General features: G+C 58.3%; 1 protein-coding gene across 2 annotated transcripts in view; it reads left to right on the forward strand.

Annotated features, from left to right (window-relative positions):
- Positions 1-913: 913 nt before the first annotated feature.
- STK11 (serine/threonine kinase 11) overlaps positions 914-14,451 on the forward strand; it is a 48,885-nt gene continuing 35,347 nt past the window's right edge. For both annotated transcript variants that reach the window (XM_054175327.1, XM_054175326.1), the window contains exon 1: positions 914-1,244. In XM_054175327.1, the coding sequence (XP_054031302.1) occupies positions 955-1,244 (290 nt within the window). In that variant the 5' untranslated portion in view covers positions 914-954. The remainder of the gene's footprint in view (positions 1,245-14,451) is intronic.

Consider the following 14,451-nt stretch of genomic DNA (forward strand, 5'->3'; position numbering starts at 1 on the left):
TGGTGACACATCATGTGCCAGGCGGAACCCCAGCGGTTGAAGGATGCCCCTGGGAGGTCGTGCTAGGCACCGAAGGCCTCAAACTTTTGTAGGCGTGCAAAGCGAAGACGTTAGGATTGCTTCGGAAAACTCCTTCAAAGAAACTTGGTTCCAGCTTCCAAACGGCTGAGGACACAAAAAAAAAACCTCAACCCACCAAACCAAAACCCGACCCAACCCCCACCCCAAAGCAGGAGCCTGAGCCGTGCTGGGAGCTGGAGGACAGCAGGGCAGACCCCAGGCTTCCCCCTGCCGACCCTGCTGCTGCTGGAGCTGCCGACTATGACCTACTAGGAATGGAAAGCCAGGAAAGAGACTCGGTGATCATCTGCTTTTATGTGGTGGCCTGAAGTCCCAGAGGATGACCTAGCACTTGAGAATCGAACTGGGCCAAGTTAAAGGCCGAGTGGACTTGAAAAGAACCCCAGCGAAGTGGGACCAGGGTTGGAAGCAGAAGGAGGTCCCAAACTGAGTGGTGTTTGGTGGAAAGCCCTGAATTCAGTTCTGAGAGACACTGCTGGAGCCAGGCCTGGAGCTTTTAGCATCCAGTTGAGCTGGAAGCAGCTGGGAGGTTTGGTTTTGAGCTTTTATTTTACCTCTTGTTTTTTTTTTCTCCCTTTTTTTTTGGGGGGGGGGGGGTGGGAGGGAGGGTGGTTGTTTGGAGGCTTTTTTGTTGTGCTTCTGGGGTGGTGTTTTTTTTTAACTCTTCTTCATGTTTGTACAATCTTCTGGCGATTTGTTCTCGAGAAGGAGTAAAAGGGAGTGCTGGAAATTAACAAACAGGATTAAACCTCTGAGAGCTTGAAGGAGGAAAGAGAGAAGGAAAGAAAGAAACCAACCAACCCCCAAACAAAACAAAACAAAACAAAACAACAACAAAAAAAGCCACAAACAGGTTAAGGAACTTCATCCAGGATGGATCTGCAGGAGCCACAGCAGCTGGGGATGTTTGCAGAGGGGGAGCTGATGTCTGTGGGCATGGACACCTTCATCCACCGCATCGACTCCACCGAGGTCATCTACCAGCCCCGCAGGAAGAGGGCCAAGCTCATTGGCAAATACCTGATGGGAGACTTGCTGGGAGAGGGCTCTTATGGCAAGGTCAAGGAGATGTTGGACTCTGAAACCCTCTGCAGGAGAGCTGTGAAGATCCTGAAGAAGAAGAAGCTGCGCAGGATTCCCAACGGGGAGGCCAACGTGAAAAAGTGAGTGGCTGGGGGCTGAAGGGTTAAACCGGGACAGGGGTTTCCTGCCGAGGCTCTGTGTTACTCGAACTGGCAACGTGGCTGTGGGAAAGGGCTTCCTGAAGCCTAGGTGTTGAGAGTTGGGGCTGTTGGTGCAGCCTGGAGAAGAGGAGGCTCCCAGGGAGACCTCAGAGCAGCCTTCCGGTACCTGAAGGGGTTCCGGGAGAGCTGGGGAGGGACTTGTGACAAGGGCTGGGAGTGACAATGGCTTTGAGCTGGGAGAGGAGAGAGTGAGACTGGAGGTGAGGAGGAAATTGTTGAGAGTGAGGGTAGGGAGAGCCTGGCACAGGCTGCCCAGGGAGGCTGTGGCTGCCTCCTGCCTGGAGGTGCTGAAGGCCAGGTTGGATGAGGCCTTGGGCTGGTGGGAAGTGTCCCTGCCTGTGGTGGAACTGCATGAGGTCCCTTCCACCCCAAACCATTGCATGATTCTATGAACCCAACCAAAAGGGAGCAGGTTTGGCTCTAAACTGCTCCAGCTGCTCACACAGGGCTGTAGGCTGTGAAGTCAAGCCAAGCCAAGCAGCTCTGATTCTTTGGCCACACTTTGTGTCACCACAGCCTGTGGTGCTGTGTGCCTGGCCTGGGGGGGTTGTGACTCTGCAGCTCCTCGGGATCACAGTTCCTGGAAGGAACAGGGAATGGGAACCTGATCCCTTGTGCAGCCAATGGGCATAGGAAGGTGGGGGGGGGGGGTTGGGGTTGTTTGTTGCTTTCATTTTTGCCTGCTGAGTTTGGGGGGAGCAGGCTGGAGCCTTTTAGGGGGAGCACTTGGGGACCTTTTCAGTTGATTTCCAGAGCTGTGAAATGGGCACAAGGGCTGTCAGCCTTCTTTGTGTTTATTGGAGTGACTCAAGCTCTGTGCTTGGGAAGCTTTCACAGTGCCAGTTGCACACTGATTAGGACACAAGGAACTAACTAATTAGCCATGGAGTAGCTTGGGTGTTGCACCAGGTGTAGGAAACTTTCCCTTCTCCTGGGGCTGTGCTGGCAGGGCTGTGCTGGCAGGGCCTGGCAGCCAGCTGGGTGTTGCAGGCTGAGCTGCTGGAGCCAGCCCCACCAGGTCCTTGTTTATCTGCCTGTGCAGGGGGAGCCTTCTGCAGCCAAGCCAAACAGGTTGCCAGGGTTTATCTTGGAGTGAGAGGGCAAGCTGGGGAGATGTTCAGAGCAGCCTTGTCTTCTGTCTCTAGCTGTGCTGACCTGCCAGGGTCTTGTTTCTGTTTGGTTTGAGTTTCTGAGCTCAGCTGTGAGATGCTTCACATCCTGTACCAGACCTTCTGTCAGGGAACTCTTCAGGTTTGCCTTCTGCCCCTCCCCCACCTGGCTTAGCTGTGGAATAGACAAATCCCAGTGCTGGGGCTCTAGCTGGGGATCATAGCATGGGTTGGGTTGGAAGGGACCTCCAGAGGTCACCCAGTCCAACCCCCTGCAGTCAGCAGGGACATCCTCCACTAGATCAGGTTGCTCAGAGCCCTGTTGAGCCTCACCTTGACTATCCCCAGGGATGGGACCACAGCCACCTCCCTGGGCAACCTGTTGCAGTGTTCCAGCACCCTCCTGGTGCAGAACTTGTTCCTCACATCCAGTCTAAGTCTGCAGCTCTTTAATTTCAAACCATTGCCCCTGGTCCTGTCCCTGCAGGCCTTTGGGAACAGTCCTTTTGCAGCCTTCTTGTAGCCCCCTTCAGGTACTGGAAGGCTGCTCTGAGGTCTCCCTGGAGCCTTCTCCTCTCCAGGCTGAACACCCCCAGCTCCCTCAGCCTGTCCCTGCAGCAGAGGTGCTCCAGCCCCCTGATGATTTTTTGTGGCCTACTCTGAACCTGCTCCATCAGGTCCATGTCCTTCCTGTGTTGAGGGCTCCAGGGCTGGATGTGGGGCTGCAGACCAGATCTTAGCAGAGGTGTCCCTGCTGCCTGCAGGGGGGGTTGGCCAAGATGACCTCTGAGGGTCCCTTCCAACCCAGTGCAGTCTGTGAGGCTGTGCTGGAACTTCCCTGGCTCAGGTTCAGGATCAGAGTCAGCTCAGCTCTTGGTTAATGTGTAATAAACTGTTCCTTGTTTTGCTGCTGGAGGCCTGAGTGCCCCTTTCCACCCTTGCCCCCTGCAAGAGCTGCTGCAGGAGGGCCTTGGGGGTCTCCTTTGGAGTCAAGCTTTCCAAACTGCCCCCCCCCCCCCCAGTGCCAAAGGGGCTGGAGGGGTTTCCTGCTGCCAGAACCTCAGCTATGGTCCCATGTCCTGAAGTGAACTCCCTGGGAGTTGTGCTCCTTGCTTGGAGCAGTCTGGGAATGTCTGGCTGGTGTCATTAAGGGTTGGTTATTAAAGCAGAGCAGGCAAGCACTGCAGGGGGGGGGTGAGGGGGTGGTGGTTTCTGGCTCAGCCCCACCTGCTCCACAGCACCAAGGTGGATTGCAGATGGTGTCTTGTAAAGCAGGGGTTACTCCAGTTCAGCTTCCTGGGTTTGTCACCTCCTGGTCTTCATCTGCTGCTCCAGTGGGGATTTGCTTTGTATTTGCCTCATTCTCTTTGAGGCAAAGATGTGGGATGGAGGTGGAGGAGTCCCCATCCCTGGAGGTGCTTTAAAAGCTGTGCAGATGTGGGGCTTGGGGACAGGGCTCAGTGGGGGACTGGGGAGAGCTGGGTTAATGGTTGGACTTGATGATCTTGAGGGGCTACTCCTACCTGAACTCTGCTCTTGTGAGACCCCAGCTGCAGTGCTCTGTTGAGTTCTGGAGCCCCCAAAGCAAGAAGGACCTGGAGCTGTTGGAGCAGGTCTAGAGGAGACCACAGAGATGAGCAGAGGGCTGAGAACCTCCCCTGTGGGGCCAGACTGAGGAAGCTGGGGCTGTTCAGACTGGAAAAGAGAAGGCTCCAGGGAGACCTCAGAGCAACCTTCCAGGACCTGAAGGGCTCCAGGAGAGCTGGGGTGGGACTTTGGACAAGGGCTGGGAGTGCCAGGATGAGGAACAATGGCTTTGAGCTGGGAGAGAAGAGAGTGAGACTGGAGGTGAGGAGGAAATTGTTGAGAGTGAGGGTAGGGAGAGCCTGGCACAGGCTGCCCAGGGAGGCTGTGGCTGCCCTCTGCCTAGAGGTGTTGAAGGCCAGGCTGGCTGAGGCCTTGAGCAGCCTGGGCTGCTGGGAGGTGTCCCTGCCCGTGGCAGGGGGATTGGAACTGAATGATCTTGAAGGTCCCTTCCAACCCAGCCCATTCTGTGACTCTGATTTCTGTGCTACCCTTTCACCATGGCACTCTGACCTTATCAGAGCACTTTGTCACTTCCACTGCAGGCAGCTGTCTGTGCCCTGAGTAAAGCTGTGGTGCTGAGGGACGTCAGCAGGGCCCTGTGGCTTCCCTGGGCACTGTGGGCTGGGAGGGCAGCAAACCCTTGCTGGATTTCCAGGTAGTGCTGGAAAGGCCTCTGCTGACCTTTTGGGTTTAATGTCACCTTGCTTGGCCAGGATCCCTGAACATGTCACTTGCTGTAGCTGTGTGAGAGCAGCTTGGAGCACTCTGTGTCCTGCAAACTGCTCAGCTCCAATCAAGCAGCAGCAAAGGGGGGCTGTGGACCCTGCAGCCTGCTCTCCCCTCCACATGAGGAGAAGCTGCTTTGGTGTGAGGCTGCTGGAGGCCTGGAGCAGGCTGCCCAGGGAGGGTGTGGAACCTCTCTTTCTGGAGGCTTCCAAGCCCCAGCTGGATGTGTTCCTGTGTGCCCTGCCCTGGGGGCTGCTGCTTTGGCCAGGGGGGGTTGGACTCAATGATCTCTGGAGGTCTCTTCCAACCCCTCCCATTCTGTGGCTCTGTGATTTGTCCTCTGGGACCCCTGGAGAGCCACTTCTGCTTACAGAGGCACTAAGAGGTGCTGAGGCTGGTCTGGGCTGTGTGGCTGCAGGTCCCTTCCAGCCCCTGTCACTCTCTGATGCTAGGTGAACCTGCCCTGGCAGGGGGCTTGGACTCAGTGATCCCCAGTGGTCCCTTCCAGCCTCTACCACTCTCTGATTCTGTTTAGGTTCTGCTCCATTTCTTGAGAGCTGCTCCTAAGTGCAGTGCTGAGTGTTAGTGAGGCCTCTGTTCCCTGTGCCCTTACCCATACAAGGCTGCCTGCAGCTCAGGAGGTGAGACATGGCTGTGATTAGCTCTTTAATCTTTGTAAACATCCACACTTGGTGCTTTTGGAGGTTAAAAATCCTTCCCCTGCCACCAGGGGAAGGCCAAGAGACTCCTGCACTTGTTTGCCCTGCTGCAAGGTCACCACTTCATGCCTTAACTAGTGGTCAGCTCTCTGGGCATCAATTTCTTCCTATAGCACTGGAAGCACCTTCCAGAAATACATTGAGGGGATGGAGAGCATCCAGAGAAGGGCCTGGAGAATAGGGCTGGGGAGGAGCAGCTGAGGGAGCTGGGGGTGTTCAGCCTGGAGAAGAGGAGGCTGAGAGGAGACCTCCTTGCTCTCTACAGCTCCCTGAGAGGAGGCTGCAGTGAGGTGGGGGTTGGGCCCTGCTCCCTAGGGTGAGAGGAAATGGCCTGAAGTTGTGCCAGGGGAGGCTTAGGTTGGAGATGAGGAACAATTTCTGTGCTGCCAGAGTGGTCAGAGCTTGGCACAGGCTGCCCAGGGAGGAGGTGGAGTCCCCATGCCTGGAGGTGTGCAAGAGCCCTGTGGCCATGGCACCTGGGGACCTCAATGGCTGTGGTGGTGTTGAGTTGATGGTTGGACTTGGTGACCTCAGAGAGCTTCTCCAACCCAAACAATCCTCTCATTCTGTGATGGTTCCAGCTGGGGCCTCATCCTGTGTGTGCTGCCCCAGCCCTGCCTCTTGATGCAGTACCAGAGCTCTGGGGACAGGGCCTGCAGGGACAGGACAAGGGGCAGTGGTTTGAAATGAGAGGAAGAGCAGATTGGGATTGGAAGTGAGGAACAAGTTCTGCACCATGAGGCTGCTGGAGCACTGCAGCAGGTTGCCCAGGGAGGGAGTTGAGGCCCCATCCCACTCGAGGTCAGGCTGGCCAAGGCTCTGAGCACCCTGACCTAGGGGAGGATGTCCCTGCTGCCTGCAGAGGGCTTGGACTGGATGAGCTTTGGAGGCCCCTTCCAACCCACTCTGTGCTGTTATGCCTGAAACATGCTTGAGAGGTAGCTAAAATGGAATCCTCCTCCTTGACCCCAGAATGGTCCCATCCTGCCCCTGAAAGACTGAGATCTGTGCCTGCTGGTGAGGAGGTTGAAGGCTTTCAACTCCCCAAGAGTTCAAATCCTGAATCAATCTGGGCAGAGTTTTGTTTCTCTTCAGTCCCTCCTGAGGGACCTTGAGGGGGGTTGGGTTGGTTAGTTGCTGCTCCTGGTTAATGGAAAAGGAGGGGGAAATAAAAGAGTGCAGCAGGGTTGCCAAAGATCTGAAAGAGAACTTGGAAGCTGCTTTGTCTGGAGCTGCTCAAGGTTAATAAAAGTGTCTGCTAATAGCCTCAGACTTTAATTAAGTGTTTGGGCCTCCCTCTGCATATCCCCAGTGCCTTTGTGCTGTACTTAAGCAGGCTCAGTGATTGCTCAGCTTGGAGAATGTGGCTCATTAGAACTCCTCAGAGGCCTCAGATGTGCCTCTGCCTGGGCACCTTGCCCCTTGGAGCTGCACATCAAGTCTTGCACCTCAAAAGGTGCAGGCCCCTGCTGAAGGAAGCTGCAGGTTGAGTCACCGTCCCTGGAGGTGTTTGGAGGTGGTTTGGATGTGGGGCTTAGTGATGAGGTTTAGTAGGGAACTTGGGAGAGAAGAGTTAATAGTCCAGGGGGACCTCAGAGCTGCCTGCCAGGACCTGAGGGGATCCTCCAGGAAGGCTGCAGAGGACTTCTCATGAGGGTGTCTAGAGACAGGCCAAGGGGGAATGGTTTGAAGCTGAAGGAGAGCAGGGTTAGAGTGGAGCTGAGGAAGAAGTTCTTCAGTGTGAGGGTGGTGAGGCTCTGGCACAGGCTGCCCAGGGAGGCTGTGGCTGCCTCCTGCCTGGGGGTGTTGAAGGCCAGGCTGGATGAGGCCTTGAGCAGCTGAGCCTAGCTGAGAGGTGTCCCTGCCCCTGGCAGTGGGGTTGGAGGAGATGATCTCTCCATGATGCTGTGATCCCAGCCAGCTGTGCTGTGGTGGATGCAGGGCTTGTGACATCAGCTGTCCCTGCCAGGAGCATGGTGTGGAGGGAGGCCTGGGGCTGGTGGAACTCTGTGCCATCACCTCAGGCAGAGGAGTTGAGGAGCAGGGCTGGCTCCTTGAGGTGAGGGCTGCCAGGGTTCAGATGGTTGGGCTCAGTGGTAGAGGGTCTGCTCAGATCTCACCTGCAACTCTTAACCTCTCCAGGGTGCCCCTCAAGAAGTGTGGGTGAGCACCAGGGATGTTTGTGTCTAGGCATGGGGAGGCTCTGGGACCGTGGTGAGGACCCTGTGATGCTCTCAGCATAGTTTTGGGTGGTGGCTGGGGAAGTCAATACTGGAACTTGAAAGCTGTAGGGCAGCACTGGAGGCATCAAGGTGATGCTGTCAACCCCTCCTGTGCCAGGTGTATGCTCAGATGCTTCACTTGAAGCAGGGAACATGGTTTGGTGGCCATGCTGGGGTTGGGGTGGTGCTTGGACTGGATGATCTTGGAGGGCTCTTCCAGCCCAAACCATTCTCTGGTTCTCTGCCATGCTCTGCTCAGCTGCTTCTCTGGAACCCCACTCAAGAGAGTGGAGAGGGTCCTGCAGCAGAGAGGCCAAGCTGCACCCTTGCCAGGGGAGAGCTCTTTTGGGTGAAATAAAAGAGCCAAAAGCTCTTCCCAAGCTCCACCTTCAGCATTGTGCTCTGTGGGGTGCTGAGGACGCTGCCTTGTAACTGCAGCTTGCTTGGCTGCACAGGTTACAAACCCAGGCTGGAACAAACACAGGATGCAGCTTTCAGCTGCAGCCAGCCCAGAGGAATGGCTCTTCAGTGCCCCTGCAGCACTTGGCAGGGGTGCTGCTGGTGAAGCTGAGGTAGGTGCCAGCACTGGCATATGGAGCTCTTCTCTGGGCACATCGTGTAGCCCTTAGCTGTGCCACCAGTGCTGGGATGGAGCTGTGCCACTTCCTCTTGCCTGGTCCCCCAGTCCCTCATGCTGCATGTGGAGAGCTTCAGATGGGCCAGGGTTGTGTGCTGAAAGAGCAGAGTGGGTGAGGGAAAGCCCTGCAGACCTGCTGCAAACCAGTTTGTGATGGAACACCTGCCCTGGAGGGACGATGTGGAGACAATTCAGCTTGGAGGAGAGAAGGGAAAGCTCTGGGGAGACCTCAGAGCACCTTACAGAACCTGAAGGGGCTCCAGGAGAGCTGGGGAGGGACTTGTGACAAGGGCTGGGAGGGACAGGCTGAGGGACAATGGCTTTGAGCTGGGAGTGGGGAGACTGAGACTGGAGATGAGGAAGGGATTCTTTGCCCCTCCTCCTGCCACCACAAGATGTGGCAACCTCTGTCCTGCACAAGGCAGTGGTGCAGAAAATGGCAAAGAAAGTGCTGGGCTGGAGTGGCTTTTTTGTGGCTAATATGGAGGGGAGGGAGGGGAAAGAACACTTTGGTACCTCCTGAGTTGCAGAGCACCTGTGTTTGCTTGCTTGGAGTCTGCAAACCCAAATGGAATGGGAGGTGGCTGTGGGGCTGCCTGTCCCTGCTCCTTGGTCTCTCTAGAAGGCAAGAGCAGCTAAAAATAGGACTAATCTTGCCTCTGGGAAATGGGCTGCTTGGCCTCTGCCCCAGAGGTGGCTGCACTGCTCTGGCATTTCACATTGCTTCACAGAGTCCTTCTTGGAGCAGGGGAGGGGCAAAAAACCCTAAATCCTGATAGGATAGGCTGAGAGAGTTGGGGCTGTGCAGCCTGGAGAAGAGAAGGCTCCCAGAGAGACCTCAGAGCAGCCTGCCAGGACCTGAAGGGGCTCCAGGGGAGCTGGGGAGGGACTGGTGACAAGGGCTGGGAGTGCCAGGATGAGGGACAATGGCTTTGAGCTGGGAGAGGAGAGAGTGAGAGTGGAGATGAGGAAGAAATTCTGTGCAGTGAGGGTGGGGAGAGCCTGGCACTGGCTGCCCAGGGAGGCTGTGGATGTGCCCTCCCTGGGGGTGTCCAAGGCCAGGCTGGATGAGGCCTTGAGCAGCCTGCGCTGGTGGGAGGTGTCCCTGCCCATGGCAGGGGATTGGGAACTGCATCAGCTTGGAGGTCCCTTCCAGCCCAAGCCATTTGATGATCCTGTGAACATGAACAGATGATCAGTCTGCCAGAGGTGCAGGGACTTCAGTGTCTGTGCTCCAGAGCTGGAGCTGCAGGCAGCAGGACTTGGGCTGCAGCCCAAATATCCGAGCCTCTCCTTGCCTTCACAGCAGAGCTGACTTGCTTAAGACAGCTCTGTCCCTGGCCAGCTGGGTCTGAGCACTCAGCCCTGTCTCCCTTCATTATGCAGAACTTCTTAGAGCTGCCCTAATGCTGGCTGCAGTTTGGATGCTAATTTAATCCCCTCCAGCCTTTTGCTCCTCGCTATAATTAGAGCGGCCACGTCGCAGAGCCTGCTGCCAGCTCAGCACCCAGAGCTCGGCCTGGGCCTGGGTCTGTCTGCTCAGCTGCTGAAACTGGGGCTCTAAACCATACCTGGGAAATCACAGAGCTGTTGAGGTTGGAAGACACCTTTGAGATCATCATCATCATCCTAGAATGGCTTAGGTTGGAAGGGACCTCAGAGATCGTCTGCTCCAACCCCCCCTGCCATGAGCAGGGGCACCTCTCAGCTGGGCAGGGGCACCTCTCAGCTGGGCAGGGGCACCTCTCAGCTGGACTGGCTTGCCCCAGGCTTCATCCAACCTGGCCTTCAACACCCTCATGGAGGGGGCATCCACAGCTTCCCTGGGCAGCCTGCTCCAGGGGCTCACCACCCTCTTCCTGAAATTGTTTTTCCCAAGCTCCATTCTCACCCTGCTCTGCCTCAGCTTCAAACCATTTCTCCCTTGTCCTGTCTCCCTCATGAAAAGTCCCTCTGCAGCCTTCCTGGAGGACCCCTTCAGGTACTGGAAGGCAGCTCTAAGCTCCTCCCCAGAGTCCAGGCTGAACAACTCCAGATCTTCCAGTCCAGCCTCTCACCCAGAGCTCACAATCCCCTCCACTGCTGCTGAGCCCCCACCACTAAACCACAGCCCTCAGCACCACATCCACACTGCTTTGAAACCCCTCCTGGGATGGGGACTCCACCACCTCCCTGGGCAGCCTGTTCCAGTGCCTGAGAGCCCTTGCTGGGAAGAAGTTTTTCCTGATAGTAATAAGAAATCCAAGTCTTTCTCCCAGAGGGATATCTGATCAAAGGACAGAATTATTTAGGCTGGAGAAGACTTCTGAGCTCAAGTCCCTAACTGTCTAAGAGCCTAGAGGAGTAAATCTATCCTGGAGGACTAAATCTATCATAAAGGAAGAGTCCCTGCAGGAAGTTCTCAGGGCCCCTCGAAATCTTCTTAGCCCTGCTTGAATTCCTGCATCCCCTGAGCCTTCAGAAGGAGCCAAGCTCGGTCCAGATGCCTCCCCAAGCTTTTGTGCTGGCCACAGCTCGTTAGCAGGGGCTGGCTAATTGTGCAGGCAAGCAGTGAGTGGCTTTGAGCTGCCTGTGTCATGGGTTTGGGCAGAGGCTCTTCCAAAGCTGTGCTCTGAATTCCTTGCAGTGCTGCTTCCAGGAATCCAAAGTGTTGAAATGTGAGCAGGCTGCTTCCAAGTGGTGAGAGGAGAAGAGTTGAGCACAAGGCCAGAAGCAAAGAGCAGTTTCTGTGCTTCAGACACCAACAGAACCACCCTGACCTGACTGTCCTGATCCTCCTGTTCCTCCCCATCCCAGCCAGCACCCAGGGGGATTTCACAGGCTGAGTTTAATTCAGAATATGCTAAAATGTGGTTTGGGGCACAGTGTGAAACCCCAAGAGACAGAGATGAAACCAGCTGGTAGAGGACAGAGAAGGGGCAGTTCTCACAGCCAAGGAAGAGCTCTCCCTGCTGCAGTGGAGAACCACAGAATGGTGGAGGTTGGAAGGGGCTCCTGGGTCACCCAAGAACACATCCAGGTGGGTTTTCAGTGTCTCCAGAGATGGAGACTCCACCACCTCTCTGGGCAGCCTGCTCCAGGGCTCCAGCAGCCTTCAGTCACAGAAGTTCCTCCTCATGTTCAGATGCAGCTTCTGATGATGGGCAAGTTTGTGCCCACTTGTCCTGGCACTGGGCACCACTGAACAGAGCCTGGTGCCACCCTCCTGACAATGATTCTCCACGAGCAGAGGACTCAATTCAGGTCTCAGAACTGCTCAGTCAAGTGAAGTCAGGACTGAAGGTTGGGAGAAGTGGTATTTCGGGGTTGATCTGTGTGCTGGAATGGGCTGGGGAGGTGTGGACCTGGTGCTTAGGGACTGCTCTGTTCTGGTGAGGCCTCCCCTGGAGCACTGTACCCAGCTCTGGAGCCCTCAGCACAGGAAGGACATGGACCTGATGGAGCAGGTCCAGAGGAGGCCAGGGCAATGATTAAGGGCTGGAGCACCTCTCCTATAAGGGCAGCCTGTTGAGCCTGGAGAAGGCTCCAGGGGGACCTCAGAGCAGCCTTCCAGGACCTGAAGGGGCTCCAGGAGAGCTGGGGAGGGACTTGTGACAAGGGCTGGGAGGGTCAGGACCAGGGGCAATGGTTTGAAAGTGGAGGAGATTTAGATGGGATGTTGGGAACAAGTTCTGCAGCAGGAGGGTGGTGTGAAAGGTTGCCCAGGGAGGGAGTTGAGCCCCAGTCCTTGGAGGTGTTCAAGGTCCGGCTCAACAAGGCTCTGATCTAGTGGAGGATGTCCCTGCAGGGGCTGGGAACTAAATCCCCTTTGGAGGTCCCTTCCAACCCCTTCTATGGTTCTGTGCCACAGTTTAGTGTTGACCTTGTGGTGCTGGGTCAGAGGTTGACCTTAGATGGTCTTCAAGGTCTCTTCCAACCAGGTATACTCTGGGAACCCCTCTGCCACGGGTGGCACCAGGCAGTGCCTACCTGTGCCAGCCCAGGAGCTGCTGTTGGCATCTGGGGAGGGGGTGGAGAGGGGGGGAGTTCATCCCGGTCATGATGCTGATGGCAAACACAGCCTCGAGCGTGGAGGCAGAAGCCCAGGGCCAGTTTATTTCTGCTCTTGTAACTGCAGATGACACTTGAGTGCAAGGAAGCACAAAGTGCAACCATAAAAGGTTTGACTGGGAAGTGGCTGCCCTAGATACAGAGATAAACACCAACAGAGAGCTTCGGGGCTTCAACGAGGGAGTGACAGCGAGCACAGCTCCCTCAGAGCCTGCCCGGGGCAGGGCAGAGCCTCCCTCAGAGCCCAGCACAGAGCCCGCCCGGGGCAGGGCAGAGCCTCCCTCAGAGCCCAGCACAGAGCCCGCCCGGGGCAGGGCAGAGCCTCCCTCAGAGCCCGCCCGGGGCAGGGCAGAGCCTCCCTCAGAGCTCAGCACAGAGCCCGCCCGGGGCAGGGCAGAGCCTCCCTCAGAGCTCAGCACAGAGCCCGCCCGGGGCAGGGCAGAGCCTCCCTCAGAGCCCAGCACAGAGCCCGCCCGGGGCAGAGCAGGGCAGAGCCTCCCTCAGAGCCCAGCGCAGAGCCCGCCCAGGGCAGGGCAGAGCCTCCCTCAGAGCCTCCCTCAGAGCCCGCCCGGGGCAGGGCAGAGCCTCCCTCAGAGCTCAGCACAGAGCCCGCCCGGGGCAGGGCAGAGCCTCCCTCAGAGCCCGCCCGGGGCAGGGCAGAGCCTCCCTCAGAGCCCAACGCAGAGCCCGCCCGGGGCAGGGCAGAGCCTCCCTCAGAGCTCAGCGCAGAGCCCGCCCGGGGCAGGGCAGAGCCTCCCTCAGAGCCCAGCACAGAGCCCGCCCGGGGCAGGGCAGAGCCTCCCTCAGAGCCCAGCACAGAGCCCGCCCGGGGCAGGGCAGAGCCTCCCTCAGAGCTCAGCACAGAGCCCGCCCGGGGCAGGGCAGAGCCTCCCTCAGAGCCCAGCACAGAGCCCGCCCGGGGCAGGGCAGAGCCTCCCTCAGAGCTCAGCGCAGAGCCCGCCCGGGGCAGGGCAGAGCCTCCCTCAGAGCTCAGCACAGAGCCCGCCCGGGGCAGGGCAGAGCCTCCCTCAGAGCCCAGCACAGAGCCCGCCCGGGGCAGGGCAGAGCCTCCCTCAGAGCTCAGCGCAGAGCCCGCCCGGGGCAGGGCAGAGCCTCCCTCAGAGCCCAGCACAGAGCCCGCCCGGGGCAGGGCAGAGCCTCCCTCAGAGCCCAGCACAGAGCCCGCCCGGGGCAGGGCAGAGCCTCCCTCAGAGCCCAGCGCAGAGCCCGCCCAGGGCAGGGCAGAGCCTCCCTCAGAGCCTCCCTCAGAGCCCGCCCGGGGCAGGGCAGAGCCTCCCTCAGAGCTCAGTGCGGAGCCCGCCCGGGGCAGGGCAGAGCCTCCCTCAGAGCTCAGCACAGAGCCCGCCTGGGGCAGGGCAGAGCCTCCCTCAGAGCCCGCCCGGGGCAGGGCAGAGCCTCCCTCAGAGCCTGCCCGGGGCAGAGCAGAGCCTCCCTCAGAGCCTGCCCGGGGCAGGGCAGAGCCTCCCTCAGAGCCCGCCCGGGGCAGGGCAGAGCCTCCCTCAGAGCCCGCCCGGGGCAGGGCAGAGCCTCCCTCAGAGCCCGCCCGGGGCAGGGCAGAGCCTCCCTCAGAGCCTGTACGGGGCAGAGCAGAGCCCCCCCTCAGAGCCCGCCCGGGGCAAAGCCTCCCTCAGAGCCCAGCACAGAGCCCGCCTGGGGCAGGGCAGAGCCTCCCTCAGAGCTCAGCACAGAGCCCGCCCGGGGCAGGGCAGAGCCTCCCTCAGAGCCCGCCCAGCGCAAAGCCGCCCTCAGAGCCTGTACGGGGCAAAGCTGCCCTCAGAGCTCAGCACAGAGCCCACCCGGGGCAGAGCAGGGCAGAGCCTCCCTCAGAGCCCACCCGGGGCAGGGCAGAGCCTCCCTTAAAGCTCACCCGGGGCAGAGCTTCCTTCAGAGCTCAGCACAGAGCCTCCCTCAGAGCCCAGCGCAGCTGCAGAAGCTTTCCCTGGAGGAGAGCTGCTAAAGCTGCATCTGTGAGCCAGCCCTCACCTGCTCTTGGTGTTTGGCCCTGGCAGTGGCAGGGTGGTGTTTTGGTTCCAGGGTTGGTCTCTTCTCCCAGGG

Source organism: Dryobates pubescens, chromosome 31 (genome assembly GCF_014839835.1).
Source record: "Dryobates pubescens isolate bDryPub1 chromosome 31, bDryPub1.pri, whole genome shotgun sequence".
In the NCBI taxonomy this organism is placed as follows: Eukaryota; Metazoa; Chordata; class Aves; order Piciformes; family Picidae; genus Dryobates; species Dryobates pubescens.